This window comes from Aulonocara stuartgranti (assembly GCF_965226115.1).
Source record: "Aulonocara stuartgranti genome assembly, chromosome: 23".
Lineage (NCBI taxonomy): Eukaryota > Metazoa > Chordata > Actinopteri > Cichliformes > Cichlidae > Aulonocara > Aulonocara stuartgranti.
In genome coordinates this window covers 25,960,871-25,985,825 of record NC_138958.1, presented here as the reverse complement: position 1 = coordinate 25,985,825, position 24,955 = coordinate 25,960,871, and the positions used below count along the sequence as shown (strand labels likewise).

At 40.1% G+C, this 24,955-nt stretch overlaps 2 protein-coding genes across 2 annotated transcripts in view; both read left to right on the top strand.

The window, feature by feature from the left end:
• LOC309701330 (glutaminase kidney isoform, mitochondrial) overlaps nt 1–24,955 on the top strand; it is a 226,636-nt gene that overhangs the window by 163,248 nt on the left and 38,433 nt on the right. The gene's annotated exons all lie outside the window — the stretch shown is intronic.
• On the top strand, nt 440–24,033 carry LOC309700059 (NGFI-A-binding protein 1-like). Its single transcript, XM_082523429.1, has 8 exons — nt 440–1,024; nt 9,090–9,892; nt 9,981–10,114; nt 10,388–10,439; nt 12,472–12,591; nt 15,232–15,403; nt 20,132–20,284; nt 20,508–24,033. The coding sequence occupies exons 2-8, from the start codon at nt 9,092–9,094 to the stop codon at nt 20,582–20,584; spliced, it is 1,509 nt and encodes a 502-aa protein (XP_082379555.1). The 5' UTR covers nt 440–1,024; nt 9,090–9,091; the 3' UTR covers nt 20,585–24,033.

The window sequence follows — 24,955 nt, the reverse complement described above, 5'->3', positions numbered from 1 at the left end:
TTAGTCAAGCAGAGGAACCCCTGCACTCACGTTCACTGGTCATTTGCATACATTATCTTTAATCCAGTTTAATCCCTGAGATGTCTTAATAGAAGAATAACTGCGATTTCAACAGTACGTCTCAGTTTTTCCACCAGATAAAGAAATGCTGTAAATGAACCAATCTGAAGAGAACACGTTAGTGCTTCTTCTTCTTCTTCTTTCTTTTTTAGGGCTCACAACAGCTTCTCCTGTCATCGTTTATAACTCACAGAGCCATTAATCATAAAACATCCAACATTTTTGCAGCTCTTATTTAAACGTGTTCTTTCTTTCTTTCTTTTCTTTTCCCGCCCACTTTTCCTCCATTCAGAAGTGCGCCCGCACCTTCACCCAGTACCTTGTGTTTTAATTTTTTTATTTTTATTTTTTGCGTAAACGCAGGCGGAAGCGCAGGATCGCACTACCACGTCTGACTTGACGGTGCGGAAGGGGGAGTGGAGAGACGCTGGGAGAGGACTCAAACACTCACTCACATACACTCACACACACACACACACGCATTCATCATCCTCGCACATACACACACACTCACACACACTCACTCACACACACTTTGGAGGAGGAAGAAGACGCACCGAAAGACGCACGAAGGTCAGCGGCTTTTTTACTCATATTCTGCGGTTTTTTCCCCTCCTTTCTCTTAACGGCAGTCGAGAGAGAAAAGTTTCCAGAAACAGAGAGGAGAGGAGAGTGGCTCGGTCTGAGCACGCAAACACAAGCAGGCGCGCTTCTTTTTGTCTGTGTGCGCCTTGGAGATAATTCTTGTCTTTATTCGTCTTTTGAATTTAGATTTTTTTTTCCTCTCTTTTGAATTTTACGCACTTCGCTGCTGCTGCGGGACCTCTCCTTTGCGGGTTTCTTTGTGCGCAAATTGACACTCAGGAGTGGTAGTGTGAAAAGAAGAAGAAGGAGGAGGAGAAGGAGAAAAGGGAAGACGAGGAACCGGACCAGGGCGGACCAGAGGGGGGCAAAAACTCACCAGGTAGGCTCAATTAAAGACGGTGACCGTGCATGTAACCTGCTGCTGCTAATAATAATAATAATAATAATGATGGTGATTGGAAATGTTTTGCAAAGACACATTTTATGATTTTTATTTTTTATTTTCTTGGAAATGCTTGCAGACATTACTGCATGTGCTTTAAAGTCAGCTTAAAAATTCTATGAGGGGACGTAAAAACAGCTCTAAAGTCATTTTTACGCGCTGTAGCAAAACTATCCGCCTGTGTTATAGCACTGTAGGGATAATAATATCCACATGAGCGGGAGGTAAACACAAACCAAAGCGCTAGTCCATTAGAAACCGTTTATTTATTTTTTTAAAAACGGGATGGGAATGCCTCTAAATAAACATTTATATCCAAATTTCTAGCATCCTATGCAGGGTGGGTTGGTTTGCGGAGAGTGTCACGAGAGTGTCAACGGACAAGTTGCTACAGGAATATTTGAGGAAAGAGCGAGAGGATCTCCGATGTATTGTGCGTCATTTTGTGCCGTTTTTAGCTGCTTCATCACTGGAGCGAATGCCGGGTTTGAGTGGCTCTTTTTTCACAAAGGGTTGGAGTAACATCCCAGACAGTCTGGCAGATGAGCTGATGGTTTCCAGGCCGCTCGGGTGATGATATCAAACAGTAGTTCTGGGAATTTCCTCCTGAATCACAGTGAAATCAAAGGATTTCTCAGCTCGCTGAGGGAGGACTGCTGCTTCTGCGTGGCACTTCACCTGGAAATCCACTCATCATGAATGCGTGTACATGTGTTTTGTGTGTGTGTGCCATTGTGGCAGCGCACGCCTCGTTTCTCCAGGTGAAAAGATCCAACTGGCAAAACTCGCTTTTGTGGAGCAGGACTTCACTTAAGATTCTGCCATTCACACACACGCATTCATCATCCTCGCGCACACAGACGCACACACACACACGCCTGCTGTGATGAAACTAGAGTAAGATGGCTGGGAGTGTTTGTGCAGATGGTTGAAAGAATTGACAACAAGTGGAACTGAAGCGGAGTGAATGAATTCAGTGTTTCTATTTGTAGGCACACAGCAGTGTAGAGGGACAGATAACCTTCTGCTGCTGAAAACACTTATTGAACAAGAAAACTCCTCTAATCATTTCATTGTTAGTTCATCTGGTGGTTATTCTCTTTTTTCTGAAAGGAGGCACGCTTCGTATTCATTTTACTATCTTACATCACTGAGAAAACCTCAAAGAAATCATCCTATACTGTTCAACTTTTACAGCTTTTGCTGCATTTAAGTCACAGCAGCTTAATGCCAAGGAACAGATGAGTAAAACACCTGAGTATATGATGATCTAGCAGGGTTGGGTCTTTTCACAGTCAATTTTATTTGTTTTTTGCCACTTTTTCCAACCTATCAGTCTAACAATAAAGCATCTGTGGGGCTAAGATGGTGGTAAATACCCATCTTAGGTTGGCGAGTGCCTCCTGAGCATCTGAAGGAGGATGAGTGGTTTTATCATTAATGCTAAAATGATAGGAGAGGCGTTCGTGTTCATCAGAAAATGAAACTTAATTTATATGTTAGTTATGTGGGGTGTGCAACATGCTTAACAGTGGACCTGAAAAATAATAACAATAATGAGTTTATCCTCAAACATTCCATTTCCTAAACCAACATTTAGAGAAAAAAAGCATGTGTATGTGGGGGTTAATGGGGTCAATTCTAAAGGCTCAAAATGTGCGTTCATTCTATCCCAGAAACATAATGATCATATCAGAAATACGTAGACATGCAAATAGAGGCTATTTTCAGAAGTAAGTGAGCCCATGACCTTTACTCAACAAAATGACCTCAACACATGAGAGCAGCTCAGCCTATATGCTTGTGAAGTAAATTATTTTAAATGCAAAAAAGGGGGGAACCCATGGGAACAAATGAGTGTGGCGTGTTGCAAAAATAATGCAAGCCTGGACAACGTTTATTTAGTAAAGCCCTGAAAACTCGAGACAGCCCCTAATAAATCTGATGTTGCTAGCCATTTCTGGGTAAAAACGCTCCTTCAGGAGGAATCCCTTAGGTTTCTCCCTGGGTTGGGAATCGCATCTGTAACCGGAAGGTCGCTGGTTCGATCCCTGGGCTCTCTGTCCTGGTCGTTGTGTCCCTGGGCAAGACACTTTACCCTACTTGCCTACTGGTGTTGGCCAGAGGGGCCGATGGCGCGATATGGCAGCCTCGCTTCTGTCAGTCTGCCCCAGGGCAGCTGTGGCTACAACTGTAGCTGCCTCCACCAGTGTGTGAATGTGAGAGTGAATGAATAGTGGTATTGTAAAGCGCTTTGGGTGCCTTGAAAAGCGCTATATAAATCCAATCCATTATTATTATTATTATTGTTAAAAGGGAGTTTTTCCTCCCCACTGTCGCCAAGTGCTTGCTCATAGGGAGTTGTCCGATTCTTGGAGTTTCTCTCCGTTATTGTAGGGTCTTTACAATACAATGGTGTGATTTGGCTTTAAAATTGACTTGAACTGAAATTAACAAACACTGGAACATTCAGAGTTAAATGAGCAGTGTGGCTTTTTTAACCGGGCGTACATTAGAGTTTAACGTCGTTGCATGCAAACAAACACAGAAAGCTAAATACCAGCAATGTTTTCAGGGTTAGGGTTTTTTTGTTCTACCTGGTGGGTGGCTACAGAGGTATGGTTAGGCTAATATAAGCACAGATAGATGTAGGACAAGGGTCAAATTGGTAAATTCCCAGTTCATAGCCTAGAGCATGTCTGAGATTATCCATTTGCAACTGGAGGGTCATCATTAATGAGTTGCTGCATGGTTTCAGGTTAATCAATTTGAAAAAATCTTGAACAGAACAGAGAGGCCGACATTTACTAAAAAACACATGAATAAACTGGTACATGTATCAGCAAATCACATGCGGACAGCGGGATGTTGCTACAGTGCTTCTTCTGGCCTAATGCCTGATTGGTTGGTCACAGTCACATGGTGAGAATTTGCTCCTCAGAAAACTTTGCTTTAGGCCAAGTGGGCAGTGCTACACAACTGTAACCACATTACAGTTACTAATCAAACAGTTATGGTAAGTTCCTCAGTTATCTGCATGAGAGGCAGATAGAAAAAAAGGTGTCGAGCATGCCGTTTTCCCTAGACGAACTCCCGAACCAAGCAGCCAGAGCTGTATTTTCAAAAGTACGGCACGCAGCATCGTAGCCGCCCTTTTCTGCTTGTACCTCCTTCATTCGTAGAATCACTAAAGTGCTCTTTGGGCTGGTTTTCGGCTTTGTGTTCAGGATCAGGATGTAAGCTAGTTTAGGCTAGTTAACCGATGGCACATTTCCAAATAAGACATAAAAGAAGACACAAAATCAGCAACTGGGAATGAATAACTTCAGAGACTAGTCTACGATTAAGGTTGGGTTTTGTTTTGGGTAAAGAAATTGGATGTTGTTACCTTTCAGTCAAAGAGGATTTTCTGTTTTCCAGAAAGGCAAATATTTCATAAAAGAGGTGAAGGCTCACTGAACACTATCCCTAGATGGGTGACCTGGGTGACCTGGTAGATGTTACAAGATAAAAATGGAAAGTAATGTGTAAAACCAAACTCTTTTGTTTGTTTGTTTTTTAAGTAGTGCCCATCGGACAGTCTGCCAACTTGTTTCTGGGAGCAGCGGGCAGTTTTTTCAGGGTTTCTATTCAAGATCCGGGCTAGGATTCCCAATCTATTAAGGCTTTTTAAAGAAGCTAATAATAACCTGATAGTAGGATGATTTTGAGACTGAGTTTGTGCTCACAGACTGTTCACCTGTTTGCAGCCAAATCCAGTTTTAATAGAACTCAGAATACAGGCGGAAACCAGAAAACTTCCAGAAGCAAAAATCCCTCGCCTACAGATTCACACACAGACGAGCAAAAGCTCTGAAGCGTCTGCAGGTTCAGAGTTGAATGAGCCAAATTACTCTAAAAATCTCAGGTTTTTATTGCACCTTTTCTCAGAGTACTAAATAATAACATTTCAAGAAAGAAAAAAACATCCTTATTCCAAGAATTAAATCAAATGTTGTGTGCAAGCTGCCAAATCAGGATGTTTTGAATCATAAATGAACCAAATCATTAAGATCAGTCATTTTTGCTGTTTTCATAAGATAAGAAGCTTGTGTAAGCGCTAAAACAAAAGCTCAAGAGTTCTTTGTGAACTCGAGCTTCATTTACTTTCAGTTTTTGTCACATTTTGTTCACATTGAGCTTAAATAAACAAACCTTTTGTCATTGAAAGACTGGAAACAGTCACGTTTTCATGTGAAATTTTACTCTTGCTTTGACACAGTGATTGTTTTTTGCCGCGTCATTACTTTCTGTTAAAGCCGCCGTAGTTGTAAGGAAAGGCTAACGTAAACTCTTGAGGTGACATAAATGGAAAGCGAGCGCACTGAGAAGTTGTGCTCAGGAAACAACAAGCCTTTCTCGAGTTTCACATCACACGTTATATCCACATTTTTTAAAAGTTTTATAGTGAATGTGATGCAGACCTGTGAACTTAAATTACCTGTTATTACCGCCCGTAATCGTTCCTCCTTTTCCAACCGTCACTCCAGGAAAGACTATTTTTATTTTTTGGTTAAATGGAGAGATTTCTACAATCAGAAAGCACGTTGACCTGTTTGCAGCTGGAAGAAACAAGAAAAAAAAGGAGGCATCTTTCCTCTAGTCTAGACATGTTTACAGGTTTGCTGAGGGACACTGTTATTATTCAGTTGGTCATTTGTGTAGATGCTACAAAAGTTGTTATTCTAAACAGAATTTGTGAGTTTAAGATAAGGACGTGGAGTGGAAGTTTCAAAAGTTGTCTGATTCCGTTTTTAAAAAAATTATTTTTTTTTTCCATTTATTGGGTTGTTTGCCTAAAACTCGTTTTTATAGAAGGAAACTGAGTTAGAGGAGCTCTTCTGGAGGTCACCTTGAGTGCCAGTGATCTCTGATATCTGTGTAGACTGAATAAATCCACGTATTTTAAAGAGGATGGTTTCAGTTTTCTGTCTTAGGCAGCTTTTGTCTTTCTCCCTGCTCACTCGACGCCTGCCTGCCTGGCTCCCTGGGCTGAGGCTCTCAGAGCCTATTCTGGGCGAGGCGAGCCCACCACCTACACATCCTGCAGGGGTGGAGAGAGGCATGTGGTCCTCCCAGTAACCCAGGCTCGCTGACTGCCACTCCTCTGTTAGCTGTAGGCCTCCGCAGAGCCTCACATGCATACAGGGAGAGTCGAAAAACAAGCCAGTTTCTGAGCTTCTCTCCTGTTTTCTCTGAGTTTGAGATGGCAAGTGACGAGATTCAATCATTTCTTTAAAATTAAAGGCCAAGCGAGCGTCGTCCTCAAAGGACGGCGAGTGGGCCCGCAGAAGACGTTTATTCACAGGGATTCACAGATGTTTGTAGACCCACATTTAGAGCTAAAGCAGCAATTTAAAAATGACATTTTTTGTACATTTTATTACTGTAATAACAAGTTTGAGAACAGAGTTTGCAAAGTGCTTTGGCAGGCGAGCTCAGAGGGCAAATTAGAATAGAAAAAACAACTAAAGTTAAGAAAAAGTTGTTGTTTTTTTAAATAAAAACTACAAAACAAGAACTTAAAATGTCTGTAATAAATAACAATAAAAGATTAAAATAACAGTAAAATTAAAAAGACAGTAAACTGACAGTAAAATAACAACGTCACTTAAACAGCCCTGTAAAAATGTGTTATAACACTTACACAGTTGTGTGCACAATTCCTGTTTTCCCAGTTTTTAAAGCTATATCCATGTGATTTATAGCTTTCAGACGGAGAAAACAAACCACTGTTGTGTGTATATATGTGTATACACAAGAAAGCAAAGGGCATGACAGGATTGTAATTGTTGACAGGATTGTAATTGCAATAAATAATGCAATGCAATAAGTACTTTGTTGCAACGTATATATTTCTTGTACCTTCTCAGTGCAGATATTGTATGCTGGATGGGCAGGTTGTAGCAACCTACCTGTGATGTGTCTGATTTATTAGTATGCTAGACCATATCCAGGTATGATCACCAACATGTGCACCGTGTTTTCTCCACAGTCATTTGATCAAGTTCAAATTTCCTCCACGCACTGGAGTTAAATCTTACACGTGTTCCAGTAAAGATTTCCATCTATCTACATGTGTTGTATGAATGCTACATACAAGAGTTATCTGCTCGTGCATTGGTCTGTAGATTCAAGTCTCCACTTAGGAGCAGGAGAAGGACTCACCGGAGGATCAGAGGCTGAAAACAGCCAACATTTCAGTGTGATGTCTCCCTGAATTTTAATTGTAAACCACACAGGGATCGAATATAGAGAAGCCAGGATTGGGTTGATGCAGTGCTATCAACTAAAACCAATAATAATGTTCATTCAAGCAAAATATGGCACAGAAGCTCAAGGATATTTGGAAAAAAAACACTAAATGAGCTGCCTACGCACCCGCATCTGCTGTTAATTATGATTTTACCTTGTTTTTTGATTGTGTTTTGGATGTTTAGTAAGTAAATTTCAGTTGTAGGTTTTAGTAGTTTTACTGGACTACTGTTGTTCATAATTATTATTTCACTTCATTTCTGCCCTTTTCTTTGGTTTTAACGTTTACTTCTTTATTTGAGACACTTGGATCGACGTAGGTTAGTTAAAGCAGGGCAAAGCGAAAGCTGTTTGTGGTTTCTGGCGGAAAAGTGGAGGCAGATTTCACCTATCCACGCACCTGTGGACTCCTGATAAACAGGAACCCTGCACATGCCAAGGATAACAAGTGCAGTCCAAATATAATTCCTGTGCATTGTTCTTAGAAATGTGTCTCCATGTCGGCTCACAGCAGCTAATTCAGATGAGCAATGGAGCCTCCAGTGAAAACAGTAAAAACTGCATATTTATTTTTACATTTCTTTTTTTCATCTTCACATTCTTCAGCTGTGAAGATTCAAGTGAAAAACTTGACTTCCGTTTTTTGTCTCCAAGGTCAAAAGTCCTCATGCTCTCTTTTCAGTTTTAGTGTCTGCTCATTGAGAGAAATTCACATGTTCCTGCTTTGTTGAGATTGACTGCTGATGATCTTAACAAAGCACTGAGTTAGTGTCATGTGAGCGCATCATTTTTTCCCCCTTTCTGTTTTCTCCTTAAAGGGCAAATTGGTGTTTCTCACCATTTGGCACTCAGCAGGAGGATTTCAGTCAGAACGTGACTGATTTGACATTTCTACATCTGAAGCATTTCAACGACTCGATCTTAGAGAACTACCACAATCTGTTATTGTTATCTTATGGAAGATTAAGATTAAGGAAGATTGTTTCCTGGTACGGAAGTCTAAAATTGCCAAAAGTAAAAATAAATGGGGGGATTGTATTTCAGTGGTTATTTACAGTTTTCAACAACAATTGGAGAATGCTTTTAAAAAATTAAACAAACAAATAAAGCAGAAAAAACACAAATTATTGACTGTAAAATTGCAGGGTGTAGCTTTAGCTTATTATACCCACACATTTTACAGAGTATAATCTAAATGGTGGCACTTTTATAACTAAATTTCACCAGAAACAAAAAAGAAAGAAAATATTAGTTTGTATTAATCCCTCTGTTTATATATTATTTTTCACTATTTGTTTTTCTATTGTTTTTTATTTATTTCTTTTTATTTATTTATTTTTAATTTTGACAGTGTCAGTCCTCCGTACAACTGAACCAATTAGTAATAATATGTAAATAATACAGTATAAAAATCATCACAAATAACATATTTAATTGCTGATATTTATTTATTATTATTTGGATCAATGCCTCAATCGTTATTAGTTTTGCAATATTTATGTGGCACCTTCAATTTGGAGGTCGGGGGGTGGATTTGGCACTTTTGGCCCTCCACACATTCATCTTCCCACTATATTAATAGGTTATAATAACTGTTCATCCAATCGTGGTATTTTTTTTTTTTTCAGATCAATATCTCATGTGTGACTGTTTGTTGGCTTAGCTTAGTGCCTGAGTGACCTTTGGCCTTCTGTTTGTCGTCTCTTAGGTATGGCAGCGGTGTTGCCGAGAACCCTGGGTGAGCTGCAGCTCTACAGGATCCTGCAGCGGGCAAACTTGCTCTACTACTACGAGGCCTTCATCCAGCAGGGCGGTGACGACGTGCAGCAGCTCTGCGAGGCCGGCGAGGAGGAGTTCTTGGAGATCATGGCCCTCGTCGGCATGGCCAGCAAGCCGCTGCACGTGCGCCGCCTGCAGAAGGCACTGCGAGACTGGGTCACCAACCCCGCCATCTTTAACCAGCCCCTCACCTCGCTGCCCGTGTGCAGCATCCCCGTGTACAAACTGCCCGAGGGCTCACCCACGCTGCTCAGCGCTCAGGACCGCGCCAGTACCGCCAGCGTCAAGATGCCCAAAGCCATCGCCGCCGCCTGCTCTGACCCGGGGAAGCTGGACGTGGCAAGGGACAAAGTGTCGGCCGGATCACCACTGCAGGGCAGCAGCGAGGTGAGGTTCTGGTCGGGCCACAGCAATGATAGCGAGCACAGCCTGTCTCCGTCAGACCTCGGCTCCCCATCTTCGCCCAGAGAGGCTTTAGAAGCTCTGGACGCAGCCGCTGTCCAGTCGGTCATGGAGTGTGTGGACAGAATGGCGCCTGGCCTCCCAAAGGCGGACCTGGCTGAGGTAAAAGAGCAGCTGAAGAACAACAAGAAGCTAGGAAAGATGATCGGACACATCTTTGAAATGAGCGATGATGATCCGCGAAGGGAGGAGGAGATCCGGAAGTACAGCGCCATCTATGGACGCTTTGACTCCAAGAGGAGGGACGGCAAGCACCTGACGCTTCACGAAGTGGGTGAATGCATATTTTTCTGGTTAATGTTGTCCTGTGGGGGTCTTCCTGTGTAACCTGATTTATCTGTACATGTGTGTCCCACAGCTGACGGTGAACGAAGCGGCGGCACAGCTCTGCATGAGGGACATGGCTCTGTTGACACGCCGCGACGAGCTGTTCGGACTCGCCCGGCAGATTTCCAGGGAGGTCACCTACAAATACACCTACCGCACCAGCAAGTAAGAGCCCCTTTTCCTTACTGAAGCCGACTTCAGATTTAAGTTGTTTGGTTTTAAAGCTAAAATGAGCCGACAGTGTTTGGACTACACATGTGACCATCTGTCTAAGCCCATCATGAATCACGTGTTCACATTTCTTAGCGTTTGTGATGCTTTCATTTTTAAAAAGCTTTCCCCAGGTAAATTGTCAGCTCAGCGAATTCTCGGCATAAAAACTGGATGTCAGTGGTTGCAATGGAACTGACATGTGTGCATTATGACTTTTCTCTGCAGGTCTCGCTGTGGAGACCGAGACGAGCCGTCACCTAAAAGAATTAAAACAGAGGTATGGTCAGATTTTTTTCAATTTGCGTCTTGATTTCAACATTTGTCAAATATTTTTGGGCTTTACTGAGATGTCTCTATTTCCTTTAAACTATCAAGAGACTGTCCTAACTCTGGAGTGTTCCTCCAAGCTAAAAAAGCTTCTCAGACTCTCCATGGTGTTCATTAGTTTTCCTTGTTCGATTTTAAAATTTACTGATATCCAAAAATCACTATCTGACATGATTTTAATATTTAAAAGGTGCTTCATACTGTAATTTAAACACCCTAAAATATTACAGAAGAACCAGAAAGAACCTCAGCTATCACATAATCCAATATTAGTAGCACTTGGCGACTGTGGGGAGGAAGAACCACCCTTTAACAGGAAGAGGCAATGAGAAATTCAGGAAAGATCTATTTTTTTTGTTGGAATAAAAGGTTTTAACTTGTTTTGTCCTAACTGATTGCAACCTGAATAGCTTCTGAACAGTTTCTGGACCCCTCAGGGGTTGTCTTCTACCAAACAGTCATTTTAAAATGAGAAAGTAATCCCTACGAAATGTTTCCTATTCATTAAATTCACCAGTTTATTTGAAAACATGATGACCGGAACTGCCTTGCTGGCTAATTTTCAGTATTTACAATGTGTGAAATGTAAAGATGTGGCCAGCTGGAGCTCCTCTGCAAGACTTTTTCAGGAACATTAAGGGCGAATCAGCATCACCATTGAATAGAGTACAAAGGACTCTCAGTGCTCCTCTCCTGACACAGTTGACTGAGAGAGTTGTCTTTGAATAGCTCCTCTCAGCGTGTAGACCTCTGATCGAAAACATGTGGCGGACGCACACTCGGCTGGGACCTCGGAGCTGCAGATAAGCCGACACCTGCTCACAAAAACTACTCTGAGCTCTTAAAGATGGGGGAATTTCTGCAGAAATCCACAGTGAGAAAAAATTCCCCCGAGTCTGTTAATAAACAAATCAAAGGAATTTGTATTGTGTAAGCTTTGATAAACCCAATAACCAAAATAAGTAGCAAGAAATAGCAGCAATACTAGTTCTTCTTTTAAATAAATAAGCTTTATTAGTGTGTTATTAATTAGTTTTTAAATTGTAACGTGAAAGAAAATAGTTGCAATTATTTATATGTTGACAAAATAAGTTCAAACTAATTAATAACAGAGTAAAACGCTTCTTAGCGACTTTATTCATTTTAATAAAATCTGCCTCCAGAAATGATATTTCTTATTTTAATTGTTTAATTGTTCTTTTCTATTAAAATGTTCTCTATATTGCCTGGAGTTTTCATTAATATTATCATTTTTAAAACCAGAACAAGCCTTGAACAGCGTCAGTGTATTTTGTGCAAATTTAACCTCTAAAAATTCTTATAAATTTGTCTTTGACCTGCTGCTCTGTTGCTCTGCTGTATACAGTTTCATGTGCTCAGTGAAGGGTGAAACATAAAACTAACCGTTAAATGTTATTTAAAAAATATCAGCCACAAATTGGATGTCAGTTCAAAAAAACACCTTCGTGCTTTGAAAATATTCCCCTAAGGTAGCTTTGCATGAATCACAGTTTAAAATAATCCATCTTTATATCATACTGAGCCTCGTTGATTTAGCTCCTCCCCCTTCAAGCCAACTTTCTTTTGATTGGCTACCACTCCCAAACAGAAGATTTAAAAAGCAGGTGGGTGGAGCATATAAGGAATTCCCTCTTACTGACATCATAAAAACCCATGAGTAGAAAAAACTGTTTGTGTGTTTGGAGCAGCTTTTAAAGAGTTCGGCTCATGGGGATTACCTGCACATACACTGACCTCATTATACTTTACCTGTGTGACTGACACTTCACCAAGATGTTAGCTGTCAGTTGCAGGGTTGAGATTTGTAGTTTCATACTAAAACACCATATTTTCTTGACTACTGAGAGAAACTCAATTTCTTCTTGGCTCTGAGAACCAACCAGAACCTTCAAATGAATCTTAAAGAAACAATAAAATGGAAACCCAAAACATGTATACGTGTTTGTCTGTCACACCAACAGGAGAACTTCTTCGACATCCAGGAGGCGCTGCAGGCCATCCACATGCGACAGGAGATGCTGAGGGAGCAACTGGCGTGCGCCAAGTCGAAAGGAGAGGAAACCGTTGGACGAAATCTGCAGGTAGCCATAACAAACACTTGCCATCTCAATTCCAGAGAAGCAGCTGTTATTTTGAAGCCTAAAGAGTTTATAAAAAAGTGGCTAAATCTACTGCAGTGGTGATCATTCAAAAAGGCTGTTTCCTAAGAGCAGACGTCAGCACTTTGTATTTCTTTTCCTCATCTGGATGTCTTTTGAGGTTGATCGCCCAGAGTTGTCTTATTGGAACGACTGTCGTTCCTCACCATGTCGCCAGATGTTTGAGGCAGTCCTAGTTAGACTCTTCACTGGTTTCCACGCCGCTGCTGCTGCTGTTCATAATTAGAGCCGGAGTGTAGGAGGACAGCTTTATGATCACTCATTAGCCAGAAAACATTTCAGCGCCTGCTCCCTATGTGAACACATGTGGCCTAACGTATATGTACTCCAGCTGATCACTCAGTGTTTGTTACACCCGTCACGCTGATGTGATTTCCACAAACAGCATTCAGGAGAAGAAGAGATTTCACGGTTGTGTTCGCACGGCAGGCCTCTCTGAACTGCTGCTTGTCTCTCCGTGCATGGACGTGTCCTGCAGTAATTTAAAGTGACAGAGATGTGCCGACTGACAGCAACCACGCTGCGCTGTTGTTTGTCAGACTTCACTTCGCTGAAGCTCATTTAAGGAGGTCATTTTCCTGCTTTCAAGCTCTTTCCCCGGGTTGGTTTAACGCACCCAAGAGGCAGATGCAGGGGGCAAAAGTTCACCCTCAGTCAGGTCACTCGGATTTAGGTCAAACCTCAAAGCAGTTCAGATATATCGCACATGCCGTTTACCTTACAGGTCTGAACCCTCACACGGGTGGATGACAGGATTAAAAAAGGATCTAGAAATCTTCATCGTGCTTCATAGTCATCCTCTAGGTATTATCTATTATAAATGAAGCAAAAAAAACCTCAGAAAGCGTTTTCTCTCTTTTCTACTTAACCTGCATGTTAAATAAGTACAATATCAGAAACTAGAAGGTAATAACTTTGAAATTAAGACACTGCATTTATCAAAAAGAATAAAATTCAGCAAAAATTGGTGGATTTTAAAGGATTTATTCATATGTATCAATTAATCTGTGTATGAAGGTAAAACTGGTTTAACCTCAGATGCTTCTTCGTGCTCTCACAGCTTGTTTAGCAATTATATGCAGAGGTGTAGCTAAAGAGGGGGAGCTGGGGTGGCCTTGGTGCCCACCTATAATTATACCAGAGCAACCATGTGTGGAAGTTACAGCGATTGTAGGTGTTGATTCTCTTTTTAAGGAAAATCTGTGTTGTCCTCCTTACAAAATATTACAAATGTCAAGTCACATAATAATATGCAATGAAAGCAAATTTGAAACAACAACAAAAAAAACGTTTTTTAAGTTGAGAAGAATAAATGAGTTCGTTTTGCCTGTCGTTCGCGACTCCCTATGTGTGAGATGTTTTCTTAACTTCTACCACTCAGTAAACTAAAACACTGGGTTAGCTCGCCGTTAAATCTCATGCTTCAGGCGAGCCGCTATATTGTTAGAGGGCAGCGATGTCTCCTGATGCACATTTATGAAGGCAGTAAGTTTATCCACGACTAAATAGTTTTAACTGGTTTGTTTTTTATTTCCCACGGAGCCTCCCCACCTCCACCGACTGGTTTTTGTGCCTGGAGAAAATCCTGGAAACGCCCGTGTGTGTGACCATGACCTTTTCCCCAACGGTCTGAGTGTCACTGTATTTACTTGAGTCATTATTTATGTAGTTGCTATTAGCAATAACTGAAGGTCAAATTTATAGTGAAAAATTCCTGCCATTATGCGTTAACTCCTACTTTAATGAAGATTTAAACTTAAACTGATACTTTGATTATATTTTAAAATGTAAAAAGGCTAATTATGTTTAATTATGAAAGGTCTAAAATTTAAGAATGAGGCCCAAATCTATTGGATTTAACACTGTTTCTTTTTTGTTTTAGAGATTACTTGTAATCCTAATCCAACAGTTACAAGTAATTTGCACTTAAAATGTCCTTTATTTCTTAAAGGTGCATTGAATTCCTCTTTTGTTTATTTTATAACATTGGAACAAAGTCCACATTGTGGTTGGTACTTGATTAAAAGTTTCTTTGAAGATTTTTAAACCAAGAACTGGATTTAAATTTGTTTGTTCTCACGTTCAAGGTCGTCTTTACGTGCACCTCTGGACCGTACTAGTTTGTATTTTTACCTGTTAAAGACCAGTAAAGCTCAGAATCCACTTTTTTATCTACCTATAATGTCTCAGCAGATCCATTTATCACAGTCTTACTGAGAGTCCACAGATGAAAGTCACATCTTCATATGAAAGCTTGTATTTTCTAACATCTAGCACAGGGGTCTCCAACTTCAATCCTCGATTGCTACTGTCCTGCAGCTTTTAGATGCATCCTTGTTCCAACACACCTGAATCACATGAATAGCTTGTTACCAGGCCTTTGCCAAACTTGATGGCATGCTGAAGAGGTAATTCCACCATCTGATTCAACTGTGTTGGAGTAAGGACAGTAGTAGAACAGTAGCTCTCGAGGACTGGAGTTGGAGACCCCTGATCGAGAGACTGCAGAAGATATTTTTACCCACAGTTCATATCTGACTGCTCTTTGTTTGTGTCCACCAGATGCAATTGGAGCGTCTGCTGGCGAGGCAGATGGAGATCCTGCAGGATGCCGCTGTCCAGGAACGACTCCAGGCTCTGGACTGGAGGATCCCCCCCGCCGCCTTAAAGTACCTCAACAATGCACAGAACACCAACGGAAACGCAGCCGTTGACGCCAGCAGAGACAGCCAAGGTAGGGCGGCCGTTAACAGAGGCGTGTTTCACCCCCACTGTTAGATATGTACTATTACAAAAACATAAGGAATGAATTCAAATGTGACATGGAAATGAGGCTACATTTTAAAAAGGGATGAAGATAAAAACCACCCACGGCCCTCATGAAATCCCGCCGTCTTTGATGCTTATCAGCGGAAATCTGAACTTATCAAAACATTTCTGGTCGCAACAGGCACACCTCCTCAGTAAGAGGTCATACTTGTCAGTACAGCCGATAACAACACAATTAAAATTACACAACAAAGGAATTTAAAAAGGTGGAGTCTTTTAAAATTTTTATGATGCCTCGCTTTGGTTTGTGCAAGGAGAAAATACTTTTGACTCCAAACCAGTCAATCCAACGTTTAAGGTGTGATCATAAAGTTAAAGGACTCTGGCATTTAAATGTTTCTGTGAAGTTTACCAAACATTTCTCTTGAAGCATATTATTATCTAGTAATAAATCTCCCAGGACGTGCGAAAGACGATCCTGACTGAATAATGAGGTTAGATGCAACTCTGAAAGCAAACTGAAACTCAGGAATATTAAAAAAAAGAGCCCCAAACCGCTTCCAGTAAACCATAAAGTTTTTCTGTCACATATTAGCGGAAGAAAAGCTTTTTTTATGCAAAACTGCCCATGACGGCTTCAGCAAAAGCATAAATCTCCACTCTGTTGCAGTATTTTTAGCACCTTTTGCTAGTTGTTGTTGGTCTTAATCACAGTTGGAAGCAAAAGGAGTAAATCTCAGAGTAAGTAACTTTGACCTGATTGTTTTTACCCCTTGCCATTCACTGGAAATGTTCTTTTTTTTTTAAATCTATGGCTGCATCCACTAAAAGAAGATCCAGCCAAAAACAAACCTTTAATATAAAAACACCCAGAACTGATTTCCAGTAAATTAAAAACTCTATATTTGTTTGGCTTTTTCAAGTATTTTTAGTATCTTTTGTTGGTTGTGGCTGGCTCACTGGTGCCCCCTGTGTCTAATCAAGAGAAAACACCTAGTGTTTTTTTTTCCTTGCTTTTTTCCTTTGTAGCTTCCTTGGTAGTTTATATGTTTAGTGTATGATAATCTCCAATAAATGGAGACTATGCTGGGCATTTTTTCTGTCTATGAGCTAAAAAATATAATTTAATAATATACTAATAGTTTAATAACATGTTAAGTCACTCACATCTGTTTTCAGCAAAACATAAACCTCATATTTGTGTGGCGTGTTCGAGTCTTTTTAGATTCCTGCGCGATTGTTATAGTTGGCTCAATGTTGCCCCCTGTGTCCAGTTAAAAGAAAGCACCCAGCACGTCTTTCCTTGGTAATTTTTATATTTTCGTTTTGAAACATAACTGAACAAAAGTTGCCTGGCTAATTTTCAGATTTTTAAAACTGATAACAGTGTAGTGATTTAATATGTGATATTCAGGTTTTTGCTCTTATCGACTTTGCATGGATCAGCTGTTGTGTTTGTTGCAATCCAAGCACATGCTTACCCTAAGTTGCACCGGACCTCTGGTGGACAAACTGTGCAAAATCAACACTCAAAAAAATGGTTTAAGTGGGTTTCTGTCGTCTCGTCTTTTTATATTTTTAAAGTTTCTGGTCACATCACCAAATATATAATATAAATCAGTCCGTTTTTTTTGTTAAATATCTCAGGAGTTGAACCCGGCCGCTCTCAGTCATATGGCATGTGGTCATCCGCTCAACGCACTGAGCTAAACTGGCGCCCAGTCAGTTTTTTGTGATTAATGAGCAGAGATCAAAAAGCTTGAGTCTAGAAAAACATATGCCTCTTTTGGCTTGTCTAAGCATTATTAGCATCTTTTCTTGTTTTTGTTTTGTTTTAGTGACTCACTGCTGCCCCTTGTGTCCAGTCAAGAGAAAACACCCAGCTGGGGTTTTGTTTTTGAGCCAAATCTTTGCTCTTTGTTGGTCTTTAAGCTGAATAGAGGCCGACATTCTTGGAGTGCACCAAGTAATTTGCAGACATGCTTCATGTCATAAATGTCACAGGATGCGTGGATGGAAACAACACCTATAGGTGCTGATTTTCCACACCCGGCCGCCGTGGCAGCTGTCACCTTTTATTTTGTATTTTTTCTTCATCTCCATTTGCTCCCACTCCGATTTCTCAAACAGAGAGGTGGTGGGGGGGGGGGGTGCATCATTATTCAGGATCTTACTTCTCCTCCGGGCCTCATCTCATTTTTATCCTTTTCCTCCCTCACCCACTCCCGACAGCTCATTATATCGCTGTTCCCACAAATCCCACAATGCACCTGTAATTATCACGCCCACACCTGTTTACCTCCAGCCAGTTGCCTGGAGGGGGGCGTCTCTATCTCTCTCTCGCTGTTTACTTCTCTCTCTCTCTCCTCCCCCTCTTCTTCTCTGCTCTCCTTTCTTATTTTCTTCTTCTTCCCCCCTTCTGTCATTTTTCTTCTCCTGCAGGTTTCCTTTTTATTCTCTCGTTCTCTGCCCCTTTATGTTTTATTCCACTGGGATAAAACCCTGAAATTTAACAACAAACTGCTCAGTAGAAGCACCTCTTCTTTTGCATTTTTTAAAATGAAAAACAATAAGAAATGTTGAGTGTTAATGCTGGGAATTTTAAACAGCGTGGATGCTGAGATAGTTTTTAAAAAGTTGGCTTTCAATAAAACAGTTGATTTATCTGTAGAGGCTTAAGGATTAAATCATGGGGTACATGCAGCGTCCATCCTGGCTTTCCATCATTTGAGATTTGACTGCAGCTCTTTTAATTTCATCATCTTCCTACACAATAATTTAATGGCACCCAGCTCCTTAAATTTCCATAAGAGCAATAGAGACTTGTATGGCCAATAAGGCAAGTCTGTTTCACCTAATTTGAAAAGAAGAAAGAAAATAACTGCAGCTTCTGACCGTTTGAGCTAAAACATCTGGATATTTTTAGATATTTTGCAGATTTTCTGGAAGGTTAGATGAAACATGGCATCCTTGCAAAGTCAGGCTAAAAGCAACACTTGGAGCAGCTGCTGGTCTGCGAAATATACTTTTTCTAGCAGAGCTAAAATAACCAAAACTAGGAAGTCTGTATGTCATGTCATGTTATAATAGCAGACCTCATTATAAGGGTATAATTAACCTCAGTCTACTGCATATTTATTTGGTAATCAAACAGTGATGTTATATTAATCAATTAGTTAATTTTAGTAAATGACTTTGTTAGAGTCACTGCATTACACTGTTTGTACAAACTCAGCATTGTACAAATAGTGTATAAAGTACATTTGGTTGCTTAACAAAGCTTTTATTGTGAAACATTTTCGGAAACATGCATTCATTTTCTTAACAGCTTATTTAATTTGGGGTCTCATGATCAGGGGGTACAGCCGTCACAGGCCGAGAGGCGGACATCCTCAACATGCTGAAGAAATAAATGTCAGACTTACTTTTTTTTAAGAAACATGACAAAAAGAGAGAGAAATGACACATACAGAGAAGTGAGGAAGACAATCAGACAGGCAGAGATGGAGATTTATGATGATGAACATTTAATGATCCTGTCAGGTAGCTTACAGTTTACTCTAATGTACTGTGATTACATCAAACACCACTGTTTATAATGTCTCTGGATAAACTATTTAAACCTGAATATGTTAGTTGTAACAGCAAATGTATTATTTTACACACTATGTGTGACACCGCCTTAAAAATGAAAGTGAAAAGCTGCAGTGTCACTGTCCTCTAAGTTTATGCAGTGCCTTTTTTATACAGTCATCGGAGATTACACAGACAGTGTAAACACTTCATATGAAGTCCAGCTGAACAGGCTCAGACAGAAGTAAATCTTTACGACGCCTCGCTTACCTTCTTCTTATTAAAGCTCGTCTACCCTCCAAAGAAAAGAAAAGGACCTTTATATCTATTTCAGCTTAATTGAATAATTTTATCCCAAAAACAGAACTCTATCTCCTTTTTTGGAAAAAGTGCATGGAAACTTTAGAAAGCAGGAAATATATGAAAGGCCATATCTTTTAGTACAGCACATGTTGTGTGATTGAAAGCTGCACTATTAGCAAATAGCTACAAAAATGACAAAGTCATCTGGCTCTAATGTCACATTTCTTTGTATTGTGTGTAAAATTCATACCTTATACATGATAAAATATCAGCAAAACAATCCCAAGACAGGAGGCTAATGTGCATATAAACAACTAAATAACAGCTGCATTGGGCACGAGCAGTCGAATGTGGTGGAAAATACTGTCACAGCTTCCCCTCATCCACCCTTTTCTCCTCCGTCTTTGTTTCTTTTTTGTCTCTCAGGGGGAATAAAAGGCAAACATGAGGGATCAGCAGCTTAACACACACACAAACACACTCATTTTGTTGCCACTGGGAATATTGAACATGTAAAACAAAGCTGGTGTTACATCAAACATCTGGGCTGATGTTGACTTCTATCCCAGTGGATTTACTTTAGCTTAATCTCAGAGATAGTAGGTGAAATTTTCATTTTGTACTGGGCTGTTGCTTACTGAATATTTTTTATGTCACTATTGGTTGTTATTCCCTGAAATTCCTGGTGAAAATAGTGGCGAAGAGGGCAGTTATAAAAAACAGTTTAAGGTACTTTAAAGGTTCTTTAGCTCACTTTTCTTTGAGAAACTGATTGGGAAAGCTAACTGTTTTTGCCTTTATTTTTTACTTTTTCCAGATGAACGACCAATAAACTTGCGGGTGGTAAGTCAGAACATGCAGGAAGGCGACCTCCCACTGGGCAAGCAGCTAGCCAATGAACTGAAGCGCCATCACAACCACATCAACAGCAACAACAGCAACACAGATGAGACCAAAACACCAGCAATAGGTTAGTGATGGCGACTAACCTGAAATGATATTCATACAAAAAATGTAATGATTTTTCAAATGAGCAGGAAGTTAAAAGGCTGTGCCTTACTCAAAGACACTTTGGACAAGATTTAAGCTCATGGAAGGATACATACAACAAAAGTGTTTTACAGTAACCGCTCTGCAGGACTTGTTTGTTATTATGAAGCTCTTTGCTGATGACATTCTCCTTTTTCCTTCAGAAAATGGAACGTCACAGCGGGCGTCCACGAACGCAGAGAAGAAGACCATCAAGTCAGAGCCTGAAGACTCCACATAGTGCCTCCCGCCTCACCATTCGACACCCCCCCCCCCCCCACTTCATTCTACTCACACTTGACAGTATGCAGTTACTATCCATCAATAGATACTAAGCAAGCACAGACACAGTAGAGCCTTAACAACCAATGTTGCCTCATGAATAGCATTTATTTTTCTTTGATTTAGTATGTTTGTTTCTTTGTTTTCAAAGGTATCTGCCAAAGCACCTAAAGAGCATTTTGAGAAGTTCTTCAGTGCTCTCTGGTCTTTGTCTGTTGATTAGTTGTACACATTAGATGTACCTGTAATTTAAGAGTAATCTGTTGCAGACATTTGTGTCCTCTTTACCTCTGCCTTGGTGTTGGTTTTCCTGCTTTTTTTGGACAGCCAGAGTGCAGGCTGTGATGCTGGGGCTGAATCTTAACTCACGCGTAGATTCAAAGATGGGGGAAAAAGCTAATTTCTGGAAAACTTTTGCCATGGTGCTGTAAGTTTAGCTTCTTGATAACACTTTATATTTCCCAAATCTGAAAGAGAATGTTATCAGATTTGGCATTTATTTATTAAATATTTAACAACCATGTTTTTGAAAACTTTCTATAGTCTAAATGAATTGGAAAAGACATTCGTGGTCCCCAGAGGACGAATCTCAGGCCTTGTTCAGGCTGCTAGCTCAAATCTGTTCAGAATTTGGAAAATAAAAACTCATGAAATTTGATTATTCCAAACAGGGCCACACCCCATTTGGAGGTTCCTTAAAATGAGGGATTTAAGTAGACTTTCAAAAGCTAATTTTGGGCTAATCTCACCTCATTGTTGTTAACACTTTATAAAAGTAATATTTAAAGGCGATGACATCTGTGCCAAAACTCAGGATAAATAGCTAAATATTTTATGTGTCGTGTCTGAGTATTTTATTCAGTATATGTAGGAATCGGAATTTCAGTGAGTCAGTCAGTTACCTACTTTGGTCAATATCTCTGGACTAGCATCAAATTTTGACATTCATACTCCCCAGAAGATGAATAAGGGGGCACATCTACACAGCTAGTTAATTTTTTTGACATTTGCAGTTTAGTTTTTAGAAAGTCTGACTAGCAACAAGAGAAGAAAAAAAAGAAGAAACACCACGCTTCTATTCAGCCGGCAGATCTATGTTCCTGCCCTCACCTATGTTCTGGTGAGGGCCAAAGGAGCTCAATCAATTGGGGGGAGCTCAGAGTAGCGAAAAGAGCGAATTGAGCTGGTTCATTTGACCTGGATAGCTCTTGGACTTCTAGGTAAAGTGTTTTAGGCACATCCTCCTGGAATGAAGCCCTGGGTTAGACCCAGGTCATGCTGAAGAGATTTTATCTCTTGACATTTGCAGTCTGAATAAAGTCAAAAAAAGCTCTATAACAAGGAGATAAAGTAGCACAAATTTTGAGACAAACGTTTTTGTTGTTCATGACATAAATTACACTTAGCTCCTTCCCATCACGTTCAGCTGCTTTTGTATTTAGTGCTTTTTAGCAAGATGGTGGCTTAATGTCACTGTGACCACTTTAGTTGCTAATACTAGCATTTAGCTCAAAGCAACACACATACAGGGTGTCTCTAAATCAGTGTAATACTAAACAGAAGCTAACAAGACATCCATAAACCTTCTAAAGTCTAAAAATGACCAAACATGAAAACATAACTTTTTTTTATTGTAAAATATGTTAAAGTAGCATTTTAAGATAAAAGTGATAAAGGTAGATTTTTTTTCATGACTTTAGAAGCAAAGCTTAACTTTTTAGAATAACAAGAAGTTGTTGTTTTTTTTAAATGTATTTATTTTTTTTATTTTAGCTGCGTTTAGCTTGTGTCATCTTTTGAGCCTCCATCACTCTCCCAATCCTAACGTAGGTGTCTGCATACTGTAACTTGAAACAAAGGTGTAAGTACTGTAGGGAGACTGAGTTAAGATACAGCCCCTGTAGCAGTTCCTATTTGTTTATTGTGTTTTTCATTTTTTTATCGTTCACTTCAAATTGGGAAACTGGCGAGGTGGGATTAATCCTCCCTGCCTCGCTCTTGTCTTGTGTATATTTATGGGATGGGAGGTAATTTAAAAAGAGGATGTACAAGAGCTGTTGTGGAGTAGCACCAGGGGACCTCTGTCATCCGTCTTGGCAGAATGGCTGGGCTGGCATGCCAGAGGCCGAGCTAATTGGTTCATTTCACTTTGTAATTTAGCAAAACACTGCTGTTGAACCAAAACCACGCATCTGCAAACAGGGAGTATTTCAGGAATAAAAAGATGCCTGTGAGGTTTTTTAGAACAGATCCAACAAGCTCCCAGCAGCCCCATGGGTTAAGGAAAAATTTTCTGAAGACAGAATTAAAATCTTGCAGGTTTGCAGGTTTTGTTTTTTTATTTTAATTTCAACAGCAGCTGGGGGGGGGGGGGGGGAAGGAAAACTCCTGTTTGCTGCTGCTGTGCGTGGAGCAGCAGCCTGGGTCTGTAAATAGTACCGTGGTAACAAATAGTGCTAGCCTAATCTCTCAAACCAGGGTTTTTCCTTTGTCGAGTGTAACTCTGCTGTAGATTTTGGTGTCAATACAATGTTTATGTATGTAGAGCAAAAACATTTAAAAACAAAGAAAAAGAAATCTTTTAAGTGTCACTGAGGAAAAAAAATACAACCACGTGAACCTGTCTGGTATATAAAAAACATGCTTTACATGATGATAATGTTGTTAGCCTTAGCTCTTAACAGTGTTTAATCCACCTGTGATGGCCATCGGTGCATATTTCAAATGTGTTTTTGCTGTTTAGAGGTAGATACATAACAATTAAGTGTTCGCTGTGTTTTTACGTGTTCGCCACATTGTGTAAATATGTCTGTTTGGTCCGAGATGATGATGATGATGACGTCCAGACAGTTTTTGGTCAGACTCTTACCCTGCCCCCCTCTACAGATAGTTTTAGTCTCACTCGGCGTAACGACAGGCCAATGCAATATTTATGTAAGTAATAAGTCTATTTGCATTTATATGGATTCATCTTTTTTGTGCTCAGTAACTGTATGTCTGTCATCAGGGTGGGAAATGTTTGTGTTGTCTCGCTTTTAGTGCACAGAGCACCATGTTTGTATTTAAAGACATCATTCTCCTTTCACAAAAACTCCATGAGGTGGTTTTGTTTTAACTAGCAAAGACTTGGGCTTGTAAAAAAAAAAATTATATATATATATATACATATATATATCGCTTGGGAATTTTTTGTTTTATTTTGTTTTTTCCCAGCCCGATCGGCTCAAACACTGGCCTGGTTGGCGTGACTGTCGCATGTCTGAGCTGCCGTCTCACTGATCACCCTTCTCCTCACTGTTTATTGTAAAGTGATAGATTAGGCTTCACCTAGTTATGCACCTGTTTTTTAAACACTAATATATTTTATTTGTTATACAGCACATAAACATTAAACTTTATTTTTTTGAACTCTATTGTGTGGCGAGTTCTGTGATCAATGTCGTCCAAATCCGGTTTGAACCTGATCGTGAAAGGTATGCCTGCATCTGTGGGATGGTCCTGGGACTTCACTATTATAACTGATCGTCTGCCCATTTGCCAGAGACTTGCTGAATTCCCTTGAAAAAAAAAACTGATGTTGGCCCAAAACTTGAGCTTATTGTCAGCCATAATACTCAAAGTATATCACAATGCCTCCGTTACTTGTTGCGCCTGAAATACTGCTGACCTTTAAAATTAAATAAAATTTTTACTATTATTTTTGAAAGGTTCTTATTGTTTATTGCAATGTTTGAAAATAGTTTAAAAGGTTCTAAAATTAGTTCAAGGTAACAGCTTCCATGTGGTGCGTTGAAGCGATATCAACTGTTGTTAAAAAAGGGCAAGGCTGCAATTTCATGCAATACCACTCAGAACCACAAGGCAGTGCGATGAGTCACGGGGTCAGCACCAGAGCAACTCACTTTGGTTCTTTCATTTAAATAAAAACATAAAAGAACAAGAACAACAAAAAAAATAGTAGAGATGAATGCTGCCACTTTTATATCCTTCACCAGCCCACTTAAAAACCCCAAAATCCCATGGGCCCCACCAAATCTTCACCACCCAACAGGGAGTCCCGGCCTACACTTTTGGAATCACTGCGCTAAGATACTGTTTATCCAAAAATTAATTTAAGCTTGGGTACTATAGTGCAGTCGAGTTTGAGTTTTTAACACTTTCATTACCAAATCGTATCACTTGGTTTGATATTTTTAGTTCCAAAAGTGGATCAGAATTCAGTTCAGGGAGCACAGTGACCTGTTTGGCCGGTCCATAACAAGTAACTCATTAAGAACACATCCTTATTTATAACCGCAGACCCTCTTTAGTAAATGTGGAGTAGCTGAAA